This window comes from Biomphalaria glabrata, chromosome 10, assembly GCF_947242115.1.
Source record: "Biomphalaria glabrata chromosome 10, xgBioGlab47.1, whole genome shotgun sequence".
Classification (NCBI taxonomy): Eukaryota; Metazoa; Mollusca; class Gastropoda; family Planorbidae; genus Biomphalaria; species Biomphalaria glabrata.
In genome coordinates, this window is record NC_074720.1 from 25,978,547 (window position 1) to 26,005,406 (window position 26,860).

The 26,860-nt window shown below is 36.0% G+C and overlaps 1 protein-coding gene across 4 annotated transcripts in view; it reads right to left on the bottom strand.

Annotated features, from left to right (window-relative positions):
• Positions 1-1,087: 1,087 nt before the first annotated feature.
• The window catches only part of LOC106077535 (toll-like receptor 4), a 29,340-nt gene continuing 3,567 nt past the window's right edge, over positions 1,088-26,860 (bottom strand). For 2 of the 4 annotated variants that reach the window (XM_056044448.1, XM_056044450.1), the window contains exons 2-5: positions 22,452-24,996; positions 7,041-7,195; positions 4,135-4,298; positions 1,088-2,721 (exon numbers count right to left, since the gene is read on the bottom strand). In XM_056044448.1, the coding sequence (XP_055900423.1) occupies positions 2,515-2,721; positions 4,135-4,298; positions 7,041-7,195; positions 22,452-24,745 (2,820 nt within the window). In that variant the 5' untranslated portion in view covers positions 24,746-24,996 and the 3' untranslated portion in view covers positions 1,088-2,514. Of the gene's footprint in view, positions 2,722-4,134; positions 4,299-6,483; positions 6,536-7,040; positions 7,196-22,451; positions 24,997-25,687; positions 26,051-26,860 lie in introns of those variants that run through there. The other 2 variants (XR_008780217.1, XM_056044447.1) reach the window with 2 other exon arrangements.

The window sequence follows — 26,860 nt, forward strand, 5'->3', positions numbered from 1 at the left end:
ATGAGCGTATCTAAATGTTTTTTTTTAACAACTCCAGAGATTTTTTAGTTACCCCCCGCCCCTCCCAACAGATGATTTTATGATAAAACTTCTTTTTTCGATATAAAATGTAAAGCAAACTACAGTCAACTAATTCCAAGAGCTTAGTCAAGAGAGGTTTGAAATTTCTACCAGTGGCTGGGCTCCATTAATAAAGTGCAGTGAATAGTCATATGCCGAAATTGAAAAAATGACTAAATGTGGCTCAACAAAGATGGAGTCAGTTATAGAGATCGGGTCTCAATCAAGGAAATTCTATGCCAAACTGGCAGTCGGCCCCTTAGTAAAGTTGTGACAGAGCGTCTCATAAGGTTTGCGGGTCATGTTCTCCGACAAAATGAATTACGCATAATAAGAGTTGCGATGACATCCTAGTACAACTTGGCGCCACACTTTCATGGAGGTCCTCAAAGCAGGTGGCAAGAGACTTCAGACATTGTTTCCAGTGACAGATTTTGTGGAGACAGCTTGCCGCCCAATGCGCCGAACGGCGTGGGAGGATCTAAGTCAGTAAGAATAGCAAATTAGGTTTTTGAAATAAAACTTTTTAATAGCAGGATAATGCACTGTAGATGCCTCGGAATATGCATTTTGTTCGCTTTCAATACCGGAAATAGCGCTTGGCGGCGGGGCTCCGCCCCACACTCGCTAGCATGGGCGGAGAGTCTACAATTTTTCCACTAATTCCAGGAAGAGCCTATTCTAGGGCACTATAAACGTCTTACGAAAGAATGAAGGGTCAGAATGTAATAAAGATTAATTATGTACACACACACATACATACACATTTTATTTTCTAAATTTTCGCTACGCCCATATATATTTATCCACACGTATTTATAAAATTGTTACGGGAGCGTTTAAATGTGTGTGTGTGTGTGTGAGAGAGAGGTGAAAAATGATACCGGTAATCTCATTACGGGCAAAAAGAAGGCCTATATGTTTGGGAGATGGGGGTTGTTTTGTTGTTTGTAGTTCCATGCATTTAGTACTATAGTACAACTAAACCGAAGCAGGTGTATTAAATTCTTAGTAATAACACATTAAATAAACTTTCATATTTATTTATAAATATACAATGATTGAAATTGAAATGAGATACATATCTAGAAATAACAAAATGAAATATCTAAACAAAATATAACTCATTAAACAAAATAATAAGCACTGTTTAAAGCACATACATCCACTCTCACGTCTCTCCCCTGAATTACGTCGGACCACCTTGTGGTTTCATCAGAAACTCTTCTTCAGCTGAATAAAAACAGCTCCATTCAACTTCTCAATAAGGTTAGATGAACTCACTCCTTCTGTCGGGTACAAATCTTGGACACGTTGTTTCTCCCACTTGCCATTGTCAGATCAAGTTGACATTTTGCACAATTATTTATAGTCGATGAAAATACACGAATCATTAAAAAAATGTACAAATTAATTATAATTCATTAATTTTGTTTTCTATAGAAAAAAAAAAGATGTAAACCTTGAAGTAATAAAAGATAGGGTTAGGATTTAGCGGTTCCTTCTATAAAAAGTTTTGTCGGTGTTTTTTTTTTTCATTTATATATTTCGTTCAAGATATAGACTTTCTCGTCCTCTAGCTAAATTAATTTTTTGTTACTTTGAAAAATGATCTGAGCTAGTCATTCTTCTCACAACCATATACAGCAACTATCCAATTTCTAGAAAAATCGTTAGAGCCATTTTCTAGATTCCTGTCCACCCAGAAGGTTTTTCCCACCCAGAAGTTTCCACGAAGTTACGAGTTAAATAGAGGTATTGTAAAAAGGGAGAATAAAATAGGGACAACAGTTTTTTTATTTTTATTTTAGCCCCATCTTAATGGAAATAGTAGTTATTGGGTTCGTGCAAAATGTCTGTGTCATACCCTCACACTCAGATCTCAAAAACTAGAAGAGAAATGAAAAATATTCTTTCACCATGCGCTGTAGCTTGCAAAGTTTATGTGCAAAGGTTACTTTTTGTTTTCTAAAACCAAACCGTTTAGTTTATAAATTAATTATGCAATTCATAAATGTAAGGGAGGTTATGTTTACAATATATTAACAAAGAAAGATAATTTATTGTGAATTTTCAGTATCACTAGATTTATAAACCTATCATTAGAATAGTATTAAGTCTAGAAGATTTATACATTAACTTAACCGTGGAGGGGGATGGGGCGTGGTAAAAATTGTTCCATTAGTTTTTTAAAGTAACATTCATTAGTTATTAAAAGCAAAATAAGTTGTATAAAAAAGTGTTTTAAAAAATGTTAGTTTTTTAACAATAACTGCAATCTTCAGAGAAATGTAATTTTATTTAGGGCTTATTTCTCAACATATCTTGTATAGGTTTATTTTGTCAGATTTCGTTCCCACTTCCGTTCCGTAAGATAAGTAGGAAGTGAGGAACCAAAGTGTCTATGGTAAGAAAATAACAAGGACGAAATGTATCTTGATCTCTCATTTCTTGTTACTGCTTCAGGTCATGTGCCAGTTTGTCCCAGAACATTTGCATGTAGCTCTGGCTCCTGGCTTGTTCGTTGCTAGGGTAGCTAGTGTAGGTGTTACAGCGGATGTGGTTCAGCAACTCTCGTCCTAGTTCATCGATGGAGAGTGGGTCTTTGATTAGAAATACCAAGACAGGTCTTCCTGTATCGATTGATTCATTGTTGGCCATCTGAAGAAAAGTGGATAGTTTATTTAGTCATGCAAAATATATGAAAACTAGCCGGACATTACCCGCGGCCTGAGGGCCTTACTTTGTATATTGCTGATGTAGTAGCCTAACTGATATAAAGCATTAGAAACGATTAAAGGCAATAATAAAGTTATAAGTAAAGTGAATGCATGAATTCATGAATGTAAACATATTATGAATGGAGCTAAAAATAGCTAATTAACATGAATCCAAATTGTTAATGAAAACATTGGCTTGTGTATACATCTATATTTAGAAGTACGCGATATCAAGAATAGAGTTGCACTAATGACGAACGAATGTATGTAAAAATGCTTTAGAAACAAAAATTGAATGTTTATTTGATTAAAATATGAAATGAATGAACTGTAATTAGTATGTTCATGTGTTTAATTATAAAACTATCTTTGCTAAGAGAAGTTCTATCACCTTAGTCTAAGGAGCTGAAATAGTTTTTTTAGAGCTAGGAAAAGAGAGTTTCGTAACATTTCGGTCTGCGCATGCGTGACCTTTTCTATTAGATTACGCGAATGAATGAAAGTATAACTTTTCGATAATGTCTAATAAAAGAATGTTCGTCAGGGGATCTAAATTTGCAGACAATAAGTACGAATTTATGTAAAAATGCTTTTGAAACACAAATTTGAAGGTTAATTTTATCTAATAATGAAATCAATAGACTATATTTTGTATTTTCATGTGTCAAAGTAAAAAACCATATGTGCAAAGTGTACTTCTTAAAAGTAGATCTAGATCTAAATCCTTTCGATCTTTTCTCATGTCAACATTGTAAACAAAGCCTAGATCCATAAAATACTATAGCTTTAACAGAGTCGGTCTATTTTTTGAGAGTCTTAAGTTTGTTTTAGGGCTACAATACATACACTACGGTCTAAGTTAGTACCCAAGGAACATTTCTGCCAAGTTTTATAAGATTGGTCAAGTGGTTTTGATTTCTATTCGTAACACACATACGCCTCACATTCTACTTTCTACTATAGATGACAAAACAGTTCATAATCTGTATTATATATGTAAAATACCGCTGCCAGATCCATGAGGCGCAGAGTGAAAAAAAAACAACTAAAAGGGCTTTCCAGAGAGAGAGAAAGAGTGAGAAAGAGAATGGGCTCTTTCTTTTCTTTGTAACAGATACACTAATTCACGGGCCAAAAGGTATGTTAGGGGGATCGTTAAAATGTGGCTTGTTTATTGAAATTTCAAAAGAAAAGAAGAGGGTATGTTTCGGCCATAATAAATAAATAAATAAATATATATATATATATATATACATATATAAATCAACGGGCGCAGCCGATATGTAATGCTAGTTTCATTATATAATACATCATTTAATCTTATATATGATAGATAGCTCAGCAGATAGATGACCTGTAGTTCATAGTTGCACCAGTGGCTAGACAACAAGCCCCGAGTCAGGATAGCTAAAGTCTTTCTGCTATTAATGACAGCCGCTGCAATGTTGGATGCGATGTATTCTCCTACTGCGAAGTCACGGCCATGAACGTGTATTTTCAAACCACGTGACTGTAGTTCTAAAGAAGCAAAGTTAAAGAAAATTCTTAATGAAAAATAAAGCTTTTAATTGTAGTTGTAATTGTGTTGGGCTTTGTTGCGCTTATGTGTTTCGTTTCTTTGATTTAAAACTAGAATTATAAATAGGGCCGGAAGTACCTTTTCCTTACATATCTTATGGATTTTTCAGTTCTATTTTTAAATTCGGTACGTGACGTTTTGGCGCCGCCGTTTTGGCGACGGGACGTTTTGGCGCGAGCCGTTTTGGCGACGGGACGTTTTGGCGCAAGATATCATTAGACGATAATTTAATAAGCACGTAGCTTTTATAACAATGTTTGTTTCACTCTACCATAATATTGTATGTATAGTATGAATTCTAACACCGTTCAGCGAATTGTTGTTTTTTTTAATTATAAAGGTTTTGCTTATTTCATGAATATAGGCCTATAATAAGTCAGATTCCTGAATGGTAATGACATGCTATATGTGAGTTCTGCTAATCGCACTGGATGACATTTTTGGATTTCTTTCCAAAAGATTTTTTTTATTTGACATTAGTGTAATATACGAACTAGCTAAGTGTCACACTTTAATATAACAAAAACCATGTTAACATCTAAAGCTCTATTACGCTGAATGACGACAATAACTCCACACATAATAAAGATCAAGACACGGAATGTGGTCAGTACAAACTCTAACGTGAAAAAAATATATTTTGAGAAATTGGGTAGTGGTGATTTGTGTGACACATCTCGCATTGACGCAGGTAGAGTTAAACAAATGAAGACAAGACCAGCACCGAGCACTGGTCGTTGGCGTCATGCGTCTGGCGATCATCTCCTTAGGAATGGTCATTACATGTGACACCTATCTCGCCCCCTCTCTTCTGCTCACATTTCACTCCTTGTATATACTCTTTCCTACACCCCTCCCCTCTCTCACGCGATTTTTGTTTTTAATTTTAAAGTAATATCTTAAAAAACTTTTTTTTATAAATAAAAGTGTTCCTCTTAACAAACACACATACACAAGCCAAAATGTTTATTAAAGAAAATGATGTGAAAAACAAACACACATTTACATTTAGTACGTGAAAAATATGTCTTAACACAAACACTCATGCAAAACATAGATATGAATAATTCTTTTAAAAGAAATAATACAATAAACGTACATAATGTATTTCGCGCCAAAACGTCCCGTCGCCAAAACGGCTCGCGCCAAAACGACATTCGCGCCAAAACGGCGGCGCCAAAACGGCGGCGCCAAAACGTCTTGCTTCGTTTTAAATTAAACTGTCATTATTAGGCTATAATTTTAAGTGTGCCTGGCAGAGAAAAAAAATCCTGCACAAAAATACGGGTAGCTGTGATAAAACCCGATAGAGGTTATAGAAAGAAAAAGCCTGAAAGAAGCGCCTCAAACTACACATTTACAGTACTTTATTTGAAGAGTCTTTTACACAAGATCTGTGTATTTTTTTAAGGACTAGCTTACTTCAAGTACCCGGCATTTTTCGATACACAATTTCACATACAAAAATAATTGTAGAATTGTGATTTTAAAACTGAAATGATTTTTAAAAGGTGTTTTTAAAAAAGTGTAACTGTAATACATTGTGAATATTCCTTTGTTACGAATCTCACTGTCTATTCTGTGTCTGTTTTAATTTCTTAATGTTTTATTGAGTGAAGGAACACCCGAAACATGTAAAACATTTTACAAACAAAACGATCTGAACTATAGATCTAGTTATAGAGTCCACTTAATGACAAAGTAATTAAATCCGAAGATTAGACCGAATGATGAGTGCAGTGTTTATTTATTTGAATGCTTCACGAATCTAATGTGCCCATGTTGTGATATGACTACGCCTATGGCATACACAGAACCGTGAATGGCGTGAACTGTATACGCACTACCTATTGCGACTTGACGGCTTTTGTAAGTTTATTTGCTGTGCTGCACGAGATGCCAAAAAAAAAAAAGTAGATTCTAAAGTTGTAGAACAATAGATCTATTCATATTAATTTATTAACATAAATCTACGACTAATCTCATTTATAATATGTAGCTCTAGATCTACTATATTACCAATGCATTCATGCAGATTTTAATATAAAGATTTAATTATACTAATAAAGAGATATAGTTTAGATCTATACGGTGTTAGCGAATAGCGTTACACAAAAAACGAACCTGGGTTTTTCAAAAATCTGATGCTTGGTGTGTAATAGTAAACAGCACCTACCTAAATAAATCGTAAATAGAGAGCAAATACCTATATTTATTGTAGTATATATAGGTCTGTGGTTTTACATTATATAACTTTCGTAACTTCTTCTATAGAGAAATGACTTGTAATTTCTTTTACTAAAAATTTAGGCTATTCGCGTCTGACACATATATATTTTTTATGTGCAGCAACAAAGCCCATTAGTTTGGATATGTTATTTATGCATTATTTAACTAGACACAATAAATCTGTGCTATTAGAAATATTTACAATGCTTAAATCAACTCACTCTGTCTGTCTGTTCAAACATTTGTACACGTTATTTCTTCCACACCCCATCTCGGATCAAGCTGAAATTGTGCGCAATTATTTCTTTGACCTGATAACACAAGAATACATTTAAAAAATGACGAATACATCATCGGTCGTAGCCGGTGTGTACTGTTGGTATTTAATAAAGCTAGGTATTGGTTACAGTGCACTTGAGCGCTATGTTAACAGATTTTCTTTCTCCAAGTACCTGGCATAAGCTCCTTTAAAACAAACGGCTCATCACTGTGTGAATACGACAGAAATACGTCATACTTATACATTGAATGCTGGTCATCTGACTGGTCAGTTTTTTTCAATTTTAAGTATGCTGCGTAGTACAAGTAGCGTATCTTCCAGCGAAACCTGAAAAACAAAGTGTGTGCTTTTTATCCTGGTTTTATAAAAGTGAATGAAACAAATAGGAAGAATATTTATTGAATCTTTTATACACAATATGACTCCTCCTTTCTGAAAGTTGTATGCAGAACTCAAAGTTTGTGAACAAAATGAGTTGAAGACCTCTAGAATATAAGCTAAACATTGATATCCTACCAAAGACAAGTCTTATTATTATAATGTCTAGAGTTTAGGTGTATTTTCTCATTATTTACTGATGAAGCTTTTAATGCAAGAGTTGATTTAGTCAAACAGGTTGATATAGTCAAACAGGTTGATATAGTCAAACAGGTTGATTTAGTCAAACAGGTTGATATAGTCAAACAGGTTGATATAGTATACTTTTATATTAGCATGGTTGACATTTATTTTAACAATGATCTTTGCCCCCCCCCCTCCAAAAAAAAACAACTATTTTAAACGATGTTTCCATGTTGCTTGAAACTCTTTTTTTTTATTATTATTCCAGTGAAACAGCCTGCAGCTTGAGTCACACTAAACATATTCCACCTATGGATGTGCATGGACCAAAAATCTATTTTAGTAAGATAATAATGAAACAATTGAACTTCAATAGACAACTGACGTGGTTGTACTGCAGATGTAGTGTCACATTTTATTTGATATTAAATTATTACAATAAAAATTCAAACTTTAAATATTTTTTAAATTTATATATTTAAACTTTACTGCTCCGACTTTTATGTCCGAAAATATATTTGATGAAAGCTTTTTTAGAACACTAAATCATTTCAAGTCAACCAGGGAAACGTGCGCCATTGGACTTAACCACAAAATCAATGACCCTGTAACTTAGATTGAGCCCTAATTTAATATTATAAGAAGCTAAATGTTTCGTAAAAAAAGGCCATAATGAATATGGAGCATAACAAAAGTTTTGCTTCAATGTTCTTAGATTTCATGCACTACTGTTATATTCAATGTTCTTAGATTTCATGCACTACTGTTATATTCAATGTTCTTAGATTTCATGCACTACTGTTATATTCAATGTTCTTAGATTTCATGCACTACTGTTATATTAAATGTTCTTAGATTTCATGCACTACTGTTATATTCAATGTTCTTAGATTTCATGCACTACTGTTATATTAAATGTTCTTAGATTTCATGCACTACTGTTATATTCAATGTTCTTAGATTTCATGCACTACTGTTATATTCAATGTTCTTAGATTTCATGCACTACTGTTATATTCAATGTTCTTAGATTTCATGCACTACTGTTATATTCAATGTTCTTAGATTTCATGCACTACTGTTATATTCAATGTTCTTAGATTTCATGCACTACTGTTATATTAAATGTTCTTAGATTTCGTGCACTACTGTTATATTCAATGTTCTTAGATTTCATGCACTACTGTTATATTCAATGTCTGAACGTAACCATCTGAGAAATTGCACTGCAAAGACTTTCTTTCAAGCCAATTTTAGGCTGATTGTTTTACGCAAATGTTGCAATAAAAAAACCACTCGACCTAAGCAACGGTTTTCCAGACTGTGGGGCCACTTAAAAGATTTTATATTCAAATTGCTTTGTACAATGTTGATTATACTACGCTATCTAAACTGGGAATAGTGAGTTATTAGCTGAGAAAAGAAGACTTGACCTATCAGATTTATAATTGACATGAGTTTGTTTCTGAGATAACAATCAAACTCAATTGAAATGCTTATTGAAAGGTGAAGGGACTCGCCAATGAGCTCATTTTAGAACAATCAAACATATTCCTATTCATATCTTCTTTGTCTAAACGTATATTTGTTTACTTGTAATGTTTACTATTTGAAAAGCTTTTTTCAACTCACTTTGTCTGTCTGTTTGTCTGGTAAAAATTTTAAACATGTGATTTCTCTTATATAATACAGACGTTACTTCAAAAAAAAAAAGATGATTACGTCCTACGCGTCATGCATTTAGTCATGCATATTAACCAATGACTTAAATTCAGCCAAGTCACTGGTTTTCCTGGTTAGCTCAGGCAACCCATTCCATGCTCTAATAGCACTAGGGAAGAAGGAGTGTTTGTACAAATTTGTCCTAGCATATGGGACGAGGAATGTGCCTTAATCTTTGTGTCTTTCAGAGTATTTTATTAAATTCTGTTTTTGTATTTGAAGATTATGGTTCAGATTTCTCCCACACACATTCTTGGATCAAGCTGCAATATTGCATAATTATTTATTGTACCTGACAAAACAAGAATCTATTAAAACAAATTAACAAATCAGTTAATTAACTATAGTTAATTCATTTTTTTTTTTTGGTATTGAGCAAGTCTAAAAAACATTACTTTACTGACGAGGCAATATAAGTTGAATTAGTCCCCTTTATACTTTGTGTAAAGTTTGTTGAAACCATAGACTATATATATACAGTACTGCCAACTATGCGCACCACATTGGCGGATCCTTTGGGGGGGGGGGGGGGGTATGGGCGATCGCCCTCCCCCACTCAGCCGACCCCCCCCCCCCCAACAAAGGGGGGACCGACGAATTTTAGTATAGAATTCACACAATTTGTATACTAATTTATTACTTATGTTAATAATATATACTAATTATTTATATTTCAACCTATTTTTAGATTATTTCGCCTCCCCCCTCTAGTATGTTGACCGATTTGGTGGGGTCGGGAGGGGGCGATGGCATCAATCCTGCCCACCCTCAACATAAACTTTCGAGCGGGGGGAGGGTCAAATTTATTTGTAAAAATCACAGCTTGCTAACAGAATCAATTAAATATCTATATAATTAAAACTTATTATTGATATTTTAACCGATCTTTATATTATGTCGTTCCACTGTTGGTCGATTGGGGGGGGGGGGGGGAAACCTCTACTGCTTTTCCCACCTAAACCCTGTGAGTGTGTGTGTGTGGGGGGGGGTGGTCCTACTTTTATGGAGAAATCATAGTTTGTGAACAAAATAAGTTGAACGTTTATATTATATAAGCTACGATTGATAAGTGAATCCATTTGCATTTTATGTCGTACGTACCAGACTCTAATCTCAAATTTTATCATTAGTAAATATAAAATTTAAAAAAATGGTACCATGTGGGCGGGGCGATACATGCAATCGCCTTCCACCCATCGGACCAACCAATACTTTTTCTTTTTGTATTATAGTTAAGAAATTACAAAATAATAAAAAATCTGTCACTAATGTAATTTATATATGCTATAAATTAAATTCTTATATCGAGTCGCCCCAACCCTATTCTATAATGCCAAATGCAATCATTAGCAGAAATTATAAAAGGAGCGAGGATTAACGTTTTCACCCTACCGCCACTCCCCTTTCCAGACGAAAACATGATGTTTTAAAACAGAATAGTCAAATATGGTGACATAGTTTATGTAATTTCACATGAACTTATCATAATTATTTTACGAAAGACTTTGCTTTGGAAAATTTAGAATTCATACGAAATGTTTCAGTATAAGAGTAATTTAGTCAAGGACCCAACCTTTACTCAATCTGATATTTGTTCGAGTTCAATACATTTGGGACTATTACTCACGATTCATGCTTCAATTCTAAAAATGCAAAAAAAAAAAAAAAAAGAGTAGAATCTAATTGGTCCACTTGATTTCTCCTCCCACTTCCGAAATTTTTTGTTTAGAGCTTTGAATTATAGTTCTGTAACAAAACAAAGTTACAAACATGCCTTTTGAACTAAATGTATCACTTACAAATGAGCATTTGTTTTTAAATATTATTTTTTGAATTTTTTGTTTTGTTCGGCGGCGATCCTCAAAGTCTTCATTTAAATATGTGGTGTATCTGATCTTTTCAAGGAACAAATCGGTTTTATTTGCAATGTAGTAAGGGCCTATAAATTCATTTTAGAATATTTTTTAAGTAAAACATTATTCAAAAGGCCCTTTTATAATAGGATGAATAATGAGCTGTAGGTCAGGAGAATGCGATTCTGCAGTGAAGAATGCAAGAAAACGCTTTAGCGTCGGGGCTTCGCCCCGAACACCACTGGGGGAGCTTACAGCGCTCCCCAAGTTTGCAAGAGAAAAGGCCTCAACATGACTATTTGTTTTTTTCGCCGAAGATTGAGAAACACTGCTTTTAAAAATTCTCATATCTATCTATCTATCTATCTATCTATATATATATATATATATATATATATATATATATATATATATATATATATATATATATATATATATATATATATATGGTTTCAAAGGTTGTGATGGCCAGGGGTGTCAATGGGGTTAAGCTCCCATTGTCTATAAAATACTCCTAATGGCATGCGTCTCAAATAGCCTCTGACAACTAAGTCCAGCACCTGGCCTGCTCGTGTGGCTTAGATATTAAGCCCGGCGAAACTGCTCTTACTAACAGGTGAAGGGGTGAAGGCGGAAACCTGGCGCATATGGAGCTCGTCAGCCTAGTAAGGCAGTTCATCTAGGAGAGGGGTACTCTGACTTCAAACCCCCGCTGCCTTGCGGTACTGAGGCTTCAGGAGACAACCTCGAGGAGTAATCAGGAGTGAAGCCCCTTAGGCGTTGGGAGTATCAGCTATGAAATTCCCTCCGGCAGCTTCTGCAACTGAGTTGGTGCCAAATGTAATGCGATGCGTTCCTTTGGATAACATCAGCAATGTCGAGTGAGGGATCATGACGCATGGGCCACCCATGACCCCTTTATCAAGGCCCAGGAATGCGCCCCGGAGAGAAAACTCTGGTGCTGCTGCAAAGCGGCTAAAACAACACGGGAGACAACAGTCCAACTTTATTGGCGTAATGTATGGATGCCACGTCTCTGACGGTGGGAGAGGTCTTCGCGCCTCACTGATCAGCTACCGCCCGCCTCAAACTCGGCAGCCCCCAGTCAGTTAGGTGCTGATCCGCCACAGCCCGCCTGCTCTAATGGGTGCTTAGAGCTTAGTTTAAAACGACAAGTAGGCTGGAAACTTGCACCAAGCAACAAAAGAAGAAAAATTAAACTGAAAAAGAAAATCCCTGTCATGCGACTGGCCACTTGGAATGTCAGGACAATGTGTCCTGGTCTCACTGATGATCTAAGGCAGATCGACGACGCAAGGAAGACGGCAGTTATAAACAACGAGCTAAAAAGGCTACATATTGACATTGCAGCCCTGCAAGAAACCCGACTGGCGAAAACGGCATGCTCCTCGAGACTGACTACACTTTCTTTTGGAAAAGGAAAGCACAGGATGAGACTCGAATACATGGTGTGGGCTTTGCTGTTAAGAACAGTCTTCTTCCCATGATAGTCCCTCCAGTTGGTGGCTCGGAACGGCTACTAAGCATAAGTATGATGACAGCATCTGGAAAAGTCACTCTGATTAGTGCCTATGCCCCACACTATGCTCGCTTCAGGAGGACAAAGACAAGTTCTATGAAGACCTCAAAGAAGCCATTGCAAACATTCCTCAAAAAGAACATATGATCCTTCTAGGTGACTTCAATGTCAGAGTAGGATCAGATCACACTACCTGGCCAGACTGCCTTTTTGGAATCGGAAAGATGAATGAGAACGGACAAAGACTGCTTGAATTCTGCACATACCATAAGCTCTGCATTACCAACACATACTTCAGAACAAAACCACAGCACTGTGTCTGATGGAGGCACCCTAGGTCTGGGCACTGGCACCAGCTGGATATGATACTGACACGAAAAAAGGACATTGGAAATATACTGCTGACACGTAGCTACCAAAGCGCGGATTGTGATACTGATCATACTTTAGTGTCCTGCCGGACAAGACTGCTGCCAACTAAGATCCACACATCACAGGGAAAAAGAAAATTACGCCTGAATACCACTAGCACAAGAAATCCTGATCTTTGCACCGAATTTGAGAACAAATTAGAGGAAGCTTTTAAAAACTTCTCTGTGACTGAGGTAGAAAAAAGCTGGACGTTTATGCGTGATACAATCTACCAAACATCATCACTGGTCTTTGGAAACAAAACCAAGAAAAGCGAAGACTGGTTTGAAGCTGGTCTACCAGAAATGGAAACTGCCACTACGAACAAGAGAGCAGCCATGCTAATCTACAAGAAGGATCCCACCCCAAGCAACTTAAAAAGGCTCAGAGCTGCACGTAACAATGCCCAAAGAGTAGCGAGACAATGTGCTAACAAATACTGGCAGGAGCTATGCGAAGATATTCAATCTTGTGCCGACTGTGGTAACATAAGAGGACTATATGAGGGCATGAGAAAAGCCTTTGGACCTCACACCAGCAAGTGTGCTCCGCTCAAGTCAAAAGATGGCTCAATCATCAACGATCGTGCGCTGCAAATGGAGCGATGGGTAGAACGAACACAATGCAGAACTCTACCAGATTGAAAACGCCATCTCACCAAATGCTGTTTCCAACTTCCCATCACTTCCAGTTTTGACGGAATTAGACAAAACGCCCTCAGTAAAGGAGCTGAGCATAGCCATTGACATGCTTGCACATGGGAAAACACCCGGAGGAGATGGCATTCCTGCTGAAGTCATTCAGGCTGGAAAACATGCCCTAATCAAACTACTCCATGAACTGCTAAGCTTGTGCTGGAAACAAGGAATGGTCCCCCAGGAGTTGAAAGACTCCAACATAGTTACCATTTATAAAAATAAAGGCGACCGCTCTGATTGTAACAATTACAGAGGCATCTCACTGCTTAGCATAGTCGGAATGGCTTTTGCTAGAGTATTTCTAAAGCGATTACAGATCCTGGCAGATCGTGTTTATCCAGAGTCGCAGTGTGGCTTTAGGGCAGGTAGATCTACAACAGATATGATTTTCTCACTGCGGCAGTTACATGAGAAGAGCAGAGAACAAAAGCAGTCCCTCTTCATAGCATTTATTGATTTGACCAAGGCCTTTGACCTTGTTAGCAGAAGCGGTCTGTTTGCTGTGCTAGAGAGAATCGGCTGCCCAAATAAGTTAAGAAAACTAGTGTCAGCTTTTCACGAAAATATGCAGGACACTGTTCAGTTTGAAAGTTCTTCCTCCAGGCCATTCTCCATTAAGAGTGATGTAAAACAAGGATGTGTACTGGCCCCTACACTATTTGGCATCTTCTTCTCAGTCGTACTATCCAGTGCTTTTAAATCCCTGGAAGACGGAATATACATCCATAGCAGATCCAATGGAAGGCTCTTTAACCTGGCACGTCTTAAAGCCAAAAAGAAAAGGCGTCGTATCTTGATAAGGGAGCTGCTGTTTGCCGATGACGCGGCACTCGTATCTTACTCACAAGGAGGTCTACAGAAGCTAGTGAACTTGTCAAGAGTTTAGCCTTACTATAAGTCTCTCCAAGACCGAAATCCTGGCACAAGACGTCGCAGAAATACCTTTAATACAAATTGGGAACCACACCCTTTCAGTGGTGCAGGAATTTACCTACTTGGGTTCAACAATTGTCAGTAACCTAGACTTAGACATCGAGCTGACAAAAAGGATAGGAAAAGCTACCACAGCATTGGCAAAACTCTCCAAGCGCGTCTGGGAAAATGGTAAATTGACCACAGCGACCAAAATCCTAGTCTACAACGCCTGTGTTGTGAGCACTCTCCTTTATGGTAGTGAAAGCTGGTCAACATACATGTACCAAGAGCACAGATTGAATAGTTTCCACTTGCGTTGCCTGAGACGCATAATGGGAGGGACCATGTCTTCAATCAGGAAGTTTTGAGATTGGCCAATATGAACAGCATGTATGCTCTCCTGACACAAAGAAGATTACGCTGGCTCGGACATGTCACCCGCATGCCAGATGGTAGAATCCCGAAAGATATCTTATATGCTGAGCTTGTGGAAGGAGTCAGACCCAAGGGCCGCCCAAGACTAACATATAGAGATGTCTGCAAGCGAGACATGAGAGCAACAGGCATCAGTGAAAGTATGTGGGAAAACATAGCCAAAGACCGGAGTGCATGGAGACAGACTGTGCGTGCTGGGACAACCCTTGCTGAGAACAAAAGAATTGAAGCGGCCTTAATCAAGAGGGGAAAAAAAGAAAGCTGCCCTGTCCACTAGCCCTAAATCAGAGGCATATACATGTACGAATTGTGGCAAAGTCTGCCGTTCTAGAATTGGCTTGATTAGCCACACCAGATTCTGCCCGTCTCAAGATTAAGCCAAAACCAGTGACTCATTTGGGCGCATCCATTGCCTTTCGAGACAAAAGGAGCCATATATATATATATATATATATATATATATATATATATATATATGTATCATATATATATATTAGGGGTGCACCGGATAGTCGTTCCGGCTCCGGCTTCTGCCGAATATCCGGCATTTTTTACTATCCAGTGCTATTCGGCTCCGGTCGGATATCACTACCGGATAGTAAACCGGATAGTAAAAAATACACCTATTTAATATGCATAAAGTGGACCTCGTTCCATTAATGTCTGTTGTAGAATGTATTAATGTTTATACTAAAACAAAAATAATGTGCTTAAAAATAGAGCCATTATGAATATGCACCAAACATCGTTTATTATAAGGACAAGGCGTGTTAATAACTTAATATAAATAGGAATGAAACTTTACATCATAAATGCGCTTTACATACAGAGCAGCAATGGCTGGCACTTTTTTCAATTTGTCTTGACCTTTGAGTAGGTTAGTTATGTTAAAATGCTACATTCCTTGACTACGTCATGCTGACCAGACGTCTGTCTAGCTGTGTGGGTATATCTCCAGAGGTATAAATGAACAACTCCCACCCCTTTTATTTGTTTAGTCCATCACATTTTTTTTAAAGGCAGTTGACCACAAGTTAAATACGATGGACGTAGGTTTAATGTCAGCATATTGACATTCTCTAGAGGTCACACCTTTCGAGGGAGCTGAGTTTGTTTATTTAGTAGTTAATCTTTATTAGGGGGCTGGACTACAAGAGCCACACCTCTAAGGTAACCAGGTATATTTCCAGGTGAACAACACCCTCCCCCTTTTATTTGTTTAGTCCATCACATTGAGTTCATTGATTGACAGGTGACCCCAAGTCAGATACGATGGACGTAAGCACTCTCTAGAGGTCACACAAGGGAACTATGTTTGTTTACTTAGTAGCTAATCTTAATGGGGGGGGGGGAGGAGTGGACTAGACTTCAAGCCAAACATCTACACGGGTTTGCTTATTTGGAGAAAAATCTTAATCACGTGGTTGGGCTAGAGGCCACACCTTTTCAATTGTTCCGAGTTACTTGAACATAAATCTCAATTAGTAAGCTGGACTAAAGATCACACGCACCTAAACGAGTGACCTTTAGCTACACAGAACACAAACCGCGAGATTTTATAGCCCAGTAAGCCAGTAACTAATTATTTTGTAGAAGACACGACCAGGTCTATCTTTAAATGGATAGCTTAACACCCCCTACTCTTTATTTCTTTGGTCCTTGACACCCAATTTATTGATAGACATTGACCATTTTTAAGCCAGAATGAAAAAACACAACGTGCTAACAAAGCATACTACACTGTCAATAAATATTACGGTTAAATAATTTTTCTAACGTGTTAACTTGAATATTACTCCAGCAGTTAAGTGTCTTGATTTGATAACAATATTCCTAATAATTTGTGACAGTCAATTAACTCCTTGTTATTGCTATTTTTTTTTATACTTAACTTAAGATGCGTACTTAGCCATTGTGTATCAGGCTAGGACGACTTTTACACACCTGACATCCATAGGCTTACTATCGTTCCCTTTTGTAACAGTTACTGAAACCACGAATAAAATAATGAATAAGTAATAATTAAGGAAGATGTTTCTAACATACGTTCTTTGCATTTAATGTTTCTTACGTACGTTCTTTGCACAATAAAATAAAACAAAGATGTGCATGTTTGCGTGTGTGTATTTTTTGCCTTGTATTAAAACCTTAGAAAGAAAGCTAATTCCATTGTTTAATTCTTTTGACTTAATAAATAACGGAAAACCTTACAGTACATTTTAAAATCGCATAAATTGAATAATAATAATGCAGTTAGATCTAGCAAACAAAGAAACAATATGCTGGAGCGTAAAACAAAAACAATCCTTGACCTCTAACTAGTGGACGGGTATAATTTATCTATATGTTTGACTGACCATGCCAATGTGTTGTCTTTTTTGACTGACACCCAACTCTATTGCGTGCGTATGCTAAAGGAAAAAAAACAATGCGTGATGGTTAACACAAACAACTATACACACTACACTAGGACTACGTGTGTAGGCTCACTAGGTATATCTGACCAGGTTGTTAGTCTGAAATTCATGAACACATACATCCGACCACTATACAAGGCAGATTGCACTTTACTTATGAGATTTACATTAGTAACTAGTTAAATATATACTAACATTATTTACATTGACCTTCCTACACATCCTTTACAGTTGGTGGCATCGTACATACACACAGACACACTCATGCTATATAGATTTTTAGAAATACTGTTAAGCATGAATAAATCAATCAGTAACAGAGTTTAAAACAATAACGTATATAAAAGGAAAAAAAATAAAACCAACCAATATAGGTATGCTATTTAACAGTTTCGTAAAATGTTCAGCAACACAAGCTATTAACAAGACACTTAAGTATCCGGCCCCGGCCGGATATCAAAAAGTACTATCCGGTGCACCCCTAATATATATATATATATATGCTGTACGCACGTTTAGGGTTTACTGGGCTTTAGGGTTAGGGTTTGGAAAAGAAATCGCCCCAGCTCCACTCGAAAGTTCTGGATCCGCTAGTGGCACCGAGCCTATATTTTTTAATTAAATAAGTCCCGTCCAACGAGGCGTCCTTGGTTGCAAGGTAGATTGACTTCCGGTGAATGTGTTTAATATATAAAGAAACCATCACTAAAGATTTCAATCACCACTTTTACCCCAAATGATGAATTGAAACTCAATAGTTATCGAAGATTTTTCAGAAGTAAGTGTGCACAAATCAATTTGAGACTTAGCTCTTTAACTGTAAAGCTTTATAACTTATTTTCTGAGCCAATATAGACTAATTATAATTGGCCAAGCCTGTTCTATGTTGTTCGTGTATCATCTTAGTTACGACATTGAATAAATCCAGGTTCTTGGGAAAGATTTAATATGAGTTAAGCCACATTTAGCCTATATGCTCTTACTATAATAGGCCTAATCAAAATTTCGTTTATACTATTTATAGGTTTAAAAATAGTCCTATATTAGGCTTATGTGTAATGAACAATGACAAGACATGCTATCTATTTATATGCTTCTCTCTTTCCCACTTGTGGGGAAGAAGTTTGCATCTTGCATACTCAGTGCACTCTAGTCTAATCTCATATGTGTACTTGTGGTGAAGAGGTTTGCATCTTGCATACTCAGTGCACTCTAGTCTAATCTATATGTGTACTTGTGGTGAAGAGGTTTGCATCTTGCATACTCAGTGCACTCTAGTCTAATCTCATATGTGTACTTGTGGTGAAGAGGTTTGCATCTTGCATACTCAGTGCACTCTAGTCTAATCTCATATGTGTACTTGTGGGGAAGAAGTTTGCATCTTGCATACTCAGTGCACTCTAGTCTAATCTCATATGTGTACTTGTGGGGAAGAAGTTTGCATCTTGCATACTCAGTGCACTCTAGTCTAATCTCATATGTGTACTTGTGGGGAAGAAGTTTGCATCTTGCATACTCAGTGCACTCTAGTCTAATCTCATATGTGTACTTGTGGTGAAGAGGTTTGCATCTTGCATACTCAGTGCACTCTAGTCTAATCTCATATGTGTACTTGTGGGGAAGAAGTTTGCATCTTGCATACTCAGTGCACTCTAGTCTAATCTCATATGTGTACTTGTGGTGAAGAGGTTTGCATCTTGCATACTCAGTGCACTCTAGTCTAATCTCATATGTGTACTTGTGGTGAAGAGGTTTGCATCTTGCATACTCAGTGCACTCTAGTCTAATCTCATATGTGTACTTGTGGGGAAGAAGTTTGCATCTTGCATACTCAGTGCACTCTAGTCTAATCTCATATGTGTACTTGTGGTGAAGAGGTTTGCATCTTGCATACTCAGTGCACTCTAGTCTAATCTCATATGTGTACTTGTGGTGAAGAGGTTTGCATCTTGCATACTCAGTGCACTCTAGTCTAATCTCATATGTGTACTTGTGGTGAAGAGGTTTGCATCTTGCATACTCAGTGCACTCTAGTCTAATCTCATATGTGTACTTGTGGTGAAGAAGTTTGTGGGAAGAGGGAGCATGCCAACTCAAGCCTAGTGGTGCCATCCAAACAACTTAAGTTGACATGAGGAAACTAAAGAAATCTGTAGCTACATTTTTTGGGGGGAAGTGAATACATAGAGAATAGAGATGGACATGAAGATATAACATCTGAAGAGTTGTAGGATCCCATTTTTGAACAAATATGTGTAGGCAACCCATTTATTACTCAATCTATCTTTTTATGAAGCCAGTTACAGTTACAATGAAGGGATGAAATTTTAGATAATATTCTAATTGTGTTTTATGAAATGTGAATACATCAGAAATTTAAATGGTCATCTTCAGTATTTAATGTTTCAATAAAAAAAAGATAATTATATTAATACATATTTAATTTACTAACATATTAAAGCCATACCAACATTAGTTTGTATTTTTTAGAAGTACTTATGATTAAGCATGTAAGTGAAACAGTACAATATTTATATTAGCTTTGTCAAAATACACTTTGATTTGACTACTTTGATTTGACTACTTTGAGAAATAGTAAACAACTTTGTTATTTTTAATATAGAAAATTCATTATTCCTATTATTTAGTAGAACACCATAAAAATATAAAAAAGATTTGATAATTGAACAAATGGTTTTGTGAGCATACCTGTATAATTAATATTTGTTTTTATCATTGCTACATTGACATAGCTAGAAGAGATAATATCTGAGAAAATTATTATTATATATATATATATATATATATATATTATAGAATGTATCTTTAGCTTGACTGATAGTTGAACAATGCAATAAGTTTTCAGTCATAAGTTATTTAAAGCAAGTAAGTTATTTACATCAGACAGTATAGTTTTTAAAATCTTTTTAGTGTGCTAGTTAGCTTGATACAGATTACATTTGTAGTTATCAAAAATAAAAGTTTAATAATTGAGAATCAAATAAGTTTTCCAAATTGTGTAACTATTTGTTAAATGTATATTATACATTGAACAAAGAAGTATTTAAAAAAATTTTGTAATAACTTCAAGCAAAATATTAATAATAGTGTTGGCAGTCCTGTATATATATATATATATATATACAGAACCGGTCCTACAGGTTGGGAGGCCCTATGTGAAACGGATTGCGCGGGGCCAAATTTGGTTTGTGATAAGGATAATAAGTGAAAATTAAGATTTTGAATTAGAAAATAAATTCGTCTTTGCATTTTATTCATTCTTTACTAAGTACAAAATCAGTGTCAAATTAACTTTACGAGCCATCTACAGTAGATAGTAGTTTTCCAACAAAAATCCGATAAACATTCAGATTTGCTTTTTAGATTTAAAATCGACCAGCAAAATATCGCTTTTTTTTTTCTAAGAGGTCGAGATAGATTTAGATCTATATTTGTATGCCAGTGACTATTAAAGTAAATTAAGTATTTGAACTTCTTGTTTTGGTTAAAATTCGGCCTATTATTACATTTTTATTAAAAGAAAGCTGACAATGCCATTTCGTTTTGTTTTTTTAATCGCGAGTAGGATTGGCGTTTTCCATATTGAATGACACCCCGAAATGACAATTTTTGCTGTTTTAAGGAGATTTGCATAATTTTAATAATTTCAGGAGATTTTCATGACTTTTCCTTATATTTTCTTTATTTTAGGAGATTTCCTGGAACCTTTAAATAATAAGTTAAAATGGTTTAATTTAATAATTTACACCAAGAATTCGCATCGCGCGGGGCCTATGAAAGTGCGGGGCCCACTGCGGCCGCATAGGTTGCAGTGGCCTCAGACCGGCCCTATATATATATATATATATATATATATATATATATAGTCTATGGTTGAAACTAACAATAGATGTTCTATTTCTCATTCACACTTTTCTAGCATAGTGATAGCTTGAGGAGGCTTGCGCAATGAGTTTGAATTCAAATCGTTCAACATTTTCTTAGAAATGCATTTCATCTAGGTAACTTCTCCTTTCCTAACTGGTCCAGACAAGTTGATACGATCATAGCGTAGTGAGAAAGTGATACGATCTTAGAGTAGTGAGAAAGTGATACGATCATAGCGTAGTGAGAAAGTGATACGATCATAGCGTAGTGAGAAAGTGATACGATCTTAGAGTAGTGAGAAAGTGATACGATCTTAGAGTAGTGAGAAAGTGATACGATCATAGCGTAGTGAGAAAGTGATACGATCTTAGAGTAGTGAGAAAGTGATACGATCTTAGAGTAGTGAGAAAGTGATACGATCTTAGAGTAGTGAGAAAGTGATACGATCTTAGAGTAGTGAGAAAGTGATACGATCATAGCGTAGTGAGAAAGCTAAAAGCATGAAATAGCACAGATTTAATATTGTTAGTCTAGGTGTATTAGTAATTGAATTGCATGACTGATCCAAACTAATTGATACAATTACACTCAATATAAGCTTTGTTAAATTTTTTTTTTTACATTGTTCTCGTTTAAAATCTATCATTCATTGTGTATTTAGATAACGATAATAATCGCTTTTAAAAAGTTGGTCATGAATTTAGGGTTTGAGTTTTTGGCACATCGACACACTTTAGGCCATGAATTTAAGAAAATATTGTCTTTTAAATCTCTTTTTTTATATATTTCACTTGTATCAGCTTAGGAATCGATCTAATTTTAAAACTGAGTTTTAAAATAATTTATGAGCATGGCCGTAAACAGTGGGGTGTTTCGGGATTTAGACCATCCGCAATACAACCTCTTACATTGGAAATATTTGACACACCGATCTGTTTTCCTGACAGTTGCTGGGCTTCAATAGTATTATTTAAAAATATTCTTGTTTTTTTATGTGTGTGTGTGATTCATGTGTGCAAGGTAGAATAAAAATTGGCTGAAAACTATTAATCAGAAATGAGTAGAAAATTTTTAAACTGTAAATTTCTAATGTGCAATGTATCGTTTCAACTAGTACTCCCCTTGTACAAATAATAAACTTACCTGTAAGCAATACCAACGGTTACCATAACAACCAAAGCAAGTGTTGCACCTAAAACAACTAAAAAGATGGGGTAATTTTCTGCACACTTTCTTTCCAGAATTTGAATAGTTTCGGCGTAGCCATCTTCAATTGTCTTACTGGACAGGTCAGGATACTCACATCTGTAGCGACGGAAGTGGTGGTCGAATGCCTTTGAATTGACCATCCACTGTAGGAAATCCAGATTCTGACAGTCGCAGTGAATGGGGTTTATAGACATATCTACAAAAATATCAATTTTTAATACGTTCTTTAAGTAATCAATGTGTTGTCTAACATTGATTGGCAGGGTTGGGAGCTGAGAGTCGTTGAGATTGAGAACTTTGAGTTTGGTCATGTGTGAGATGTTCAGATTAAACTCGGACAGCTGGTTACTTTCCAGATGCAATTTTTCTAAATTGCTCAAATCCTTAAAGATATCAACAGACAGATTGGTCAATCTATTATAAGAAAGATCTAAATATTTCAGTTTTGTCAGATTTCTAAAAATTTTTGCATTACTATTGGCTTGCATCAATAAGTTTTTCAGGTTATTGTAAGATAGTTTGAGCGTGTTCAAAGACGGGAAATATTGAAAAAATGTTGTGCTAATGACTGCCAAAGAACAATGGCTCAGATCTAAGTAATGAAGATTTTTTAATCCAGAGATTGGCCCAATAGCTTTTGGAAAATAATTTTTAGCTATAGACAGTTCTGTCAATGAATTATTGTCTTCTACTGTAAGATTTGTTAGGAAATAAATTAATCCTGCAGTGTTCATTTCAACACGTGTTAACTTTGGAGGAAGCTTCAAGATGAATGGATCACTAGAATCTATATTTGGTGGAAGGGAATACGAATTGTGATCGAACACGTGGAATTTTGCTTGGAAAGGGTATTGCGATGGTAAGTCATACAAAAAGGTATCTCGAGACATTTGAAGAAATTCTAAGTTTCCAAGTTTGGAAAGATTTTTCAAATATTTACCAAATAATAGTCGATTATTCCCCAGATCGATGTAGCTTAAGTTTTCTGGAAGTGAATCAAACACATTTTCAGCGATAGTCTCAAAACAATTCTCTTTAGCGACCAGATATTCTAGAGAGCGTGGCAATGACTTCACTAGTGCTTCATCTATTTCAATTCCTCTGGAGAAACGAGTCACTATAGAGCTGACAAATAGTTTTTTGAGACTGGAATTACGTAGGCCACTTAATAAGGTGGTAAGGTTTTGAATACCTATATTCACATTGTAAGTTAAATCCAGTACTTCCAGATTTCTCAAAGGCTCTAGAGTTTTATATTTCAAAGATCGACCCATAATGTAACAGTCACTGATGTTAAGAAACGTTATCTGGGTCAAATTTTGAAAGCAATCTTCTTTTATTCTCTCAAGTTTGCAGTAACCCTCCGAGTAACCAGCAAGAGTTAAATTTCGCAGTGACTTCATTTTGGCAAATCCAGCCCCGAAAGTTTTCCCATCGAGCCCATCCATAAATAAAGACTTTAATTTGGTCAAATCCTGTAAAGCCGTGTCCGGATATTCTAAATCATATCGCCAAATTTTCGAGAATGTGTTTCTATTGATTTTCAAGATCAATAAATTTCTTAAAGGCTTGAATACTCCGGGAGGAAATGTTCCTTTTTTCATTACCAATTTGTTATATTTCATATATAGATATTTTAATTGAGTTAGACAATTGAAAGAACCAACTTCAAGACTAGTTAAATTGTTTTTGGTCAAGAAAAGCGTAGTTAAATTCATGTAATTACAGAAAGTGTCATTCTCTAAAGTAGATATTGAATTGTTGAATAAATCTAACTTTATTATGTCAGGAGGTGGCTTGCGTGGCACAGCAGTTAACCCCAAGCTTGCACAGTCCATTATCTTGCCATGACGTGATTGGAATCTTACAGGACAGAGCACATCGATTTTAGCTCCTTGTTTTTGGAGACTAAGTCCTTGAGAGACAGGCTCTAGGGAAGAATTCAGATCCAATGATGGGTAGAATTCATTTTCGTCTAGAGTATTATCCTCTAAAAATTCATTATCACTCCAAGAGACACTCTCCCAGGACTCTTGATGTTCTTGTTCTAGCTCCGACATCTCTTCCTTGTCAAATTGTTCTTCGAAGTCATCGTTTCTACTGAAGTTCTTAGAGTCACTTTCATCATCTGAAAAACTGAAGGTCTTCATGTGCTGCTGATTTGGTGCAAAGCTCATTATTACAGTCCCTGTGACTGTTAGAGTCAGAAAGAAGTGTGAAGCTAACATCTTGACATGGACGTCAGTGGTTTAAGACTAGACAGAATACAACAACGAGAATAGAATACTGTCACTGAGTAGACACTTTCTTTTTCTCGAGCACAGTATTATTACACTATGGTCACTCTGTGCAGGCTGTATAGTGTGCACAAAGATACTACAATGACGCCACTTAGTGTAGGCTGTCGAGTGTGTACAAAGATACTACAATGACGTCACTTTGTAGGCTGTAGAGTCTGTTCAAAGATAATACTTCACTTCTGTAGAAAAAATATAAAATAATGTATCTTTTATTAATAAATATGAATTTTAATTGTATCCATTAGTTTGAATCCATCTTGTCGTCCTGCAAGAGGTTTCGACTAGGAAGTAGATTATCTTCAACTCTGAAGTAACATCCGAAACATGTAACACATTTTACAAACAAACAAAACAAATTATCTGGACCAGTTGGGAAAATGGGGTAACCACCAGGATTTGAGTTAATGGTTCAAGCCTCCTCAAACAGACATTATAACCACTCTGCTAGAGAGGTGCTTATCAAAATAGAAGATTGTATAGTTATTTTTGTTTGTTTGAGACTTACTTTAAAGAGGCGACCAATAAAGGGGACTAATTCAGCTAATACCATAACTTCTCTCAAGAACAATTTCTTTCCCTTGTTCGAGATACCAAACAAAATAATTAATTACCAATAGTTAATTAACTAATTGGTTAATTTTTTAAATTGTTTCTTGTGTTGTCAGGTAATAGAAATAATTGTGCAAAATTTCAGCTTGATCCGAGATTGGGTGTCGGAGAAATAACGGTGTAAATTCTTTTCTCCAGATATTTAGAGTGAATTGATATAAACTTTGTAAAATAAAATCTTTCAATAAATTTAAACAACTTTAAATGTTATAAAAACCTTAAGTTATCGATAAACTAAATATATCTATCTATCTAAAGTACCTTTTTATAGTGTCCTGTGTTGTACAGAGAACAAATGTGTTTGTATTGTCCAAGACTTATCATACAAAGTTTTGTTTCCTCATTTTTACTCCTTCTTTATGCAAACAGAATAAGGTCAAAGGAAATACTACGTCACATGATCTTGTCACGTTACACTCTAGCCATGTCCCAGACACGATTACGTTAACCTGCTTTTATTATTATTATAAAAGAGCGAGTATTCATTCTCTGGCGAATTATTATTATTATTATTATTATTATTATTATTGGTTTCGGTTGTAATACATTTCTTCTATGAACGCAGCCATGTCTCTATTCACCACTTTAAGTAGTTGGCAAACGGAAAAGGGACGGTGGGAGTTATAAGTGTGGTGCCAGTTGTCCTAGATATTTTAAGTGTCATTATTTGGGTTTTTTTAAAGCTGGTTAATATGAAAATCTGAAAAAAGTTCAAAGCAGTTGGCGGTAATAGCCCAAGTGAAGTGTTGAGTATAGAATAGTCGTAGGGAAATGATGAGTTTAGATTACAGATGTAGTGAAGTGGTAAAAAAAAAAAAGAACACAGCCGTAGTCACTAACAGATCCAAAACTTTTGAGAGGGAGGGGCAATTTTTTTAATAACCCTAATGCTATAAACTCGCACATCATGAACATGTGCTCTTTTTGAGGAATAATCTCAATGGCTTCCTTGAGGTCTTCGTAGAACTTGTCTTTGTCATCCTGAAGTGAACACAAGTGTGGGGCATAGGCACTAATTAGAGTGACTTTTCCAGATGTAGTCATCATACTTATGCTTAGTAGCCGTTCCGAGCCACCAACTGGAGGGACTATTGTGGGAAGTAGACTGTTCTTGACAGCAAAGTCTACACCATGCATTCGCTTCTCATCCTGTACTTTTCCATTCCAAAAGAAAGTGTTGTCAGTCTCGCGGAGCATGCCGTCGTCGTCCAGTCGGGGAGCAGCAATGTCAATATGTTGCCTTTTCAGGTCGTTGTTTATGACTGCCGTCTTCCTTGCATCGTCAACCTGCCGTAGGTCATCTGTGAGACCAGGACACATTGTCCTGACGTTCCATGTGGTCAGTCAGTTGCATGATAGGAATTTTCTTTCTCATTTTTCTTCTTTTGTTGCTTGGTGCAAGTTTTCAGACTACTTGTCGTTTTAAACTAAGCT